The 5,051-nt window shown below is 49.4% G+C and overlaps 1 protein-coding gene across 1 annotated transcript in view; it reads right to left on the minus strand.

The window, feature by feature from the left end:
• LOC132450443 (phosphatidate phosphatase LPIN1-like) overlaps positions 1-5,045 on the minus strand; it is a 10,619-nt gene extending 5,574 nt beyond the window's left edge. The window contains 9 exon segments of the mRNA XM_060042568.1: positions 255-322; positions 668-757; positions 1,877-1,946; positions 2,368-2,461; positions 2,660-2,738; positions 2,740-2,845; positions 4,022-4,115; positions 4,375-4,789; positions 5,007-5,045. Coding sequence (XP_059898551.1) covers positions 255-322; positions 668-757; positions 1,877-1,946; positions 2,368-2,461; positions 2,660-2,738; positions 2,740-2,845; positions 4,022-4,115; positions 4,375-4,789; positions 5,007-5,045 — 1,055 coding nt within the window.
• Between the last annotated feature and the right edge of the window lie 6 nt (positions 5,046-5,051).

Raw genomic sequence — 5,051 nt, forward strand, 5'->3', positions numbered from 1 at the left:
AACTACGTTAACTTGGACGAAACAAATGTGAAGCGAAAGAAAGTAAAACGCCCAGTACACCAAGATTTCTGCCATCAGACCTTAGATTACTTTAGATATGAATCTCAATTCAGATTTGTGAGACTGCCAGTAGGGTAAAGGACATATTAGGTACGAATTCACTTATAGTCTGGTTTTATGGATGCATTTGAAAATCACATATTTCTTCATATGATAAATGATGTACACAATGTCTCAGTTGTATCGCTGCCTACCTGTTCATCCCTTCCAAGTTCTCAGACTGCTCCTCTGAATCAACGCCTCCACGCTCAGAGTTGGACTCCTACAGGGAGACCACACGACGTCATGGATCACTGGATCCACATGTTGCATTGCATAGCACCATTTAAAGCTGCGCATGATACATATATTAGGCCTGTTCAGTCACCAGCAGCGGCAACATTTCAAATGTAGTCTTCACAGTTCCAATCTGCTGCAAATAATATTATTATACTTTGCTTTTTTATTACGTCGAAAATCAACCGCAACAGAATTGCACATGTCTACCATCAGAACACTTTTGACCAATCACAGCGACCCTCTCATAAATGTAAATGTTATTGCCCAATCAGAGCAACCCTATCATTAAGTGCGGCGTGTTGATTGGTGCTTTATAAAGTGACATTACTTTACTGCTGCTGGACCTTCCTCTCCACGAGAACCACCATCGGCCTCCCTTCTTTGGCATCTTCTCCTTCATGATGTTCTCTACTGTAGCCTGGAATGAAGCGTGCACAGACACACGCACATACGCACAGACACGCACAGACACACCGCCAACAAATGACCACAAGCATGACCAAACACAGAAAAATAAAAAAAAACTTAAAGAGGCAAACTGCAGGAGAAATTGAGATTGAACAAACGCGTGTGTCGCGTTTGTTCAATCTCAATTTCAGTGCGTCTCGGAGGGAACAAATGGTTTTAAGAAAGCAAATTCGACCAAAACAAAAACTGTTAAAAAGGGTTTTCAGGGGAGATTGGTAGAAAGAGTCCGGCAAAGGAAAAAAAAGAAATGCAAATGTTGGACTGAAATGGCTGTGTCCAATTAGGTAACACTTATCAGGTGGTTTTGCCTCACAGGGTCGACATGTTAATTAAGATTCAACCAAAAACACAAACAATACAAAGGAAAAGGTATCTCCGACCTGGGAGGAGTTTGCCCAAAAACCTTCCTGGGGGAGGGATATTTGGGACTAACATTATGTGGACCTACAGGGCTGAAGCCGACTGCACCGGTCAAACAGCTGAAAAGGTAATGTAAGGCTGAATGAATAGAACTCAGGCAGGAGAACTGCAATGGGGGGTGGATGGATGAGTGAATGAATGGAGCAGATAACGGAGGAGTCACACAGAAGGATGGAAGAGAGAGGAAGACATTGTTCAACCCAAAACCAGCGGGTGGTTGTCGTTCTAAGGAACGAGCAATAAAGTATTTTGTATTGTTGAACTATTTCGATCATGACGTTTTTGAATGGCATGTAGTCAGATGTAGTCATTATGTGGTTAAATATTTATGACATTTACCATGTAGTATTATTTTTTGTCAGAAGGGGGCATGGTGTACCTATCTAGTGTGTGTTTGGTCGTTAATGAGTGTGTGTGTGTTTGCATGTGTGTTTTTGGTCGTTGGTGGGTATGTGTGTGGGTGTGTGCGTGTGTGTATTGGTGTGTGTGTGTGTGTGTGTGTGTGTGTGTGTGTGTGTGTGTGTGTGTGTGTGTGTGTGTGTGTGTGTGTGTGTGTGTGTGTGTGTGTGTGTGTGTGTGTGTGTGTGCATGCATGTGTTTGGTCGTTGGTGAGTATGTGAGTGTGTGTGTGTGTGTGTCTAGCTCCTACCTTTGGCAGAGGTTTCTGGAAGACTTGCATAGCAAGCATCAGCGGTGCTGCTGTGTTCCAGTTATAGTACCTGAGGGAGAAAACAGGCATTAATAACCCGGCCTCCGTCAACTTTGTGACCCTTTGAGATTTCGCGAAAAACCACCAATTCAGCCTCAAATTGCGGCACTCCTCACGTTCTGAAATATAGCATGCATGCATGCATCGCAATTCTTTCTTCACTGCCCTGTCATCATCTATGCTATTTCAAATATCAACACACACACACACACACACACACACAGACACACAGACACACACACACACACACACACACACACACACACACACACACACACACACACACACACACACACACACACACACACACACACACACACATACATTAAGGTTTGGCTGGCAAGGGGTTTCCATGTGATCACATTCCATACGGTCATAAGCAGGGGTGTTTATGTGACGTGGGCGGGGTACATTAGGGGGGGTCCCCTTACTTGGAGCCGATCTTCACGACCAGGTTGGGGTCCTCGATAAGGGTGGGGGTCTCTGAAAACTGCTGGTAGGAGATAGCCTTGGCCTGGAACTGATCTAGAGGGACAAAGTCGAAGCCGACGGAAGTAGATTCAAGTTATTAGCTTAGCTTTAGATGTCCCGCCACTTCATTTGATGAACCCATTTGATGAATGACTTTTCTATGATTCTCGACCGACATTCAAGACACACAAGGTTGTGTTCCTGTATGTCAGTCAAGAGTCTTCAACAGAGTGCTCGGACTTCACTCCGCACCTTTAGTGATCTCCCTGTTCTCGCTGAGGCCCCCACACAGAGAGATGGCGATGGCGGGCAGGTCGGTCATCTGGTCGCAAGTAGCTGTCCACTCCGCTGTCCCCCCCGGAGCTGACCCACTGGGGGGACAGGCTGGCACTGCGGGGGGCCTGCTCCAGGCCGGACCTCGTGGTCCCACCGCCCTCACTGGGGATAACACAAAGGGCCGGTTAGTCACAAAACGCGTGTTTTGTGACTAACCGGCCCTTTTCTACCCCTTACCCCTTACCCCTTCCCCTTACCCCTTACCCCTTCCCCTTACCCCTTCCCCTTACCCCTTACCACTTCCCCTTACCCCTTACCCCTTCCCCTTACCCCTTACCACTTCCCCTTACCCCTTACCCCTTCCCCTTACCCCTTCCCCTTACCCCTCCCCCTTACCACTTCCCCTTACCCCTGCCCCTTACCCCTTCCCCTTACCCCTCCCCCTTACCCCTCCCCCTTACCCCTCCCCCTTACCCCTCCCCCTTACCACTTCCCTACCCTTACCCCTTCCCTCCCTTACCACTTCCCCTTACCCCTGCCCCTTACCACTTCCCCTTACCCCTGCCCCTTACCACTTCCCCTTACCCCTGCCCCTTACCCCTTCCCCTTACCCCTCCCCCTTACCCCTTCCCCTTACCCCTCCCCCTTACCACTTCCCCTTACCCCTCCCCCTTACCCCTTCCCCTTACCTCTCCCCCTTACCCCTTCCCCTTACCCCTCCCCCTTACCACTTCCCCTTACCCCTTACCCCTTCCCCTTACCCCTGCCCCTTACCCCTTCCCCTTACCACTTCCCCCTTACCCCTTCCCCTTACCCCTTCAAAACAAGGGGGAGGGGTAAGGGGAAGGGGTAAGGGGTAGAAATGGGATTGGGCCTTAGGAACATTTTTTCCCCAGGCAATCAGAGCCCGGACCTCAGTGACTGAGTGATACAGGACCGCTAGACAGTGCCCCCATGCCTCCCTCTGCATTTTGACACTATAACCATGGCCGTACTGCACAATACAATGTGTACATCTCCCTGTTTATCCAGTTTTAATTTGGCATATATTTAAAATATTTCTGATAGAAAATCGAATGTATTTTATTCCATTTTTATTCTATTGTATTTTATTTCTATTTTAAGCACAGAAACACAGAGTATGTCACTCACACATTTCAATGCACATCCTGCAAGAGTAAGTGACAAATCAAACCATTGAATCTTTGAATCTTGATGCCAATGCTTTCGCCGACGTTTTGCGTGTGCCTCTCTGTGTGTGTTTGTGTGTGTGTGTGTGTGTGTGTGTTGGTTTGCGTGTTTGATTCTTGCGGGTGTGTGTTTGTGTTTGTTTTGTACCTTTTAGGAAAATACAGCGCTGCCTTCTCGGGTTCTAGTTCCGTGATGTCATCCAGGTAGATGCCGTCGGAGCCAAGATGGCAGCTCCTTTTATCTGCATTCAGAGAACAGTTGTACACCGAGGAAGTGAATTCAAACCACAATGAGCTGTAAATGAGCTTCGGTGATTTTTGCAAAAATAAATATTCAAATCTATTTCGTGTTCTTTTCCCGGAAAAGCTAACTCTTGGCATGCTATAAGTCAACATTACTCAATTTCAAGCAGCAGTCATCCCTGCCTCCATTCTATATATCATTTCTTTAACAAGATAAAATGCAGAGTTTTGGAAGGATAATAACGATCGATTTGTTACCTTTCTTCTTGGACGGAGAATCCGTCTTTGGAAGCGGATGGGCCGTGATGATGTCCGTTTCCAACACCATGCTGGCAGCCAAGGCCGCCGCCCTTAACTCCGCCGCGCTTAACTCCGCCCCCGTCTCCGACCCCGTCTCCGCCCCCGTCTCGCTCTCCATGCCAACGCCGGGGACCACCGGCCTCTCGACAGGGACGGTTCTTCCTCCCCCTTCCTCTTCCTCTCCTGCTGTTGCCGTGGCGGTGAGCCCGCGGCCGCGGGATGGCGTTGGCGACGCGGCGGCGGCGCGGTGCATCTCGCCGTAATCGGGGGCCGCGTCCGGGGGGATGACCCGGAAGTGGGTACTGTCGGTCAACCGGATGGACATGAGGGAGCCTCCAGACAGCGGCTCGGATTGGAGCGGGAGGAAGGTCGGCTGGGGAGGGGGGGAGGGAGGGGGGGGAGGGACAGGGGAGGGAGGGAGGGGAGGAACAGGGGAGGAGGATAAACGCGTCAACCTTCTGCTCCCATTCAAACGTGCCAGGTTCAAACGGTAATGGGTATTTCTTGAGATATTTCCTCAAGCCGTCTGGAGGCATGCGGATCAAAATGTCAAATGAGAGACACTCTCAACAGTGTCACGGTTTGGTTACCGTGGCAGCCTGGGGCAGTTCCCCCCAGGCCCAGTGCATCGCTGG

Source organism: Gadus macrocephalus, chromosome 21 (assembly GCF_031168955.1).
Source record: "Gadus macrocephalus chromosome 21, ASM3116895v1".
In the NCBI taxonomy this organism is placed as follows: Eukaryota; Metazoa; Chordata; class Actinopteri; order Gadiformes; family Gadidae; genus Gadus; species Gadus macrocephalus.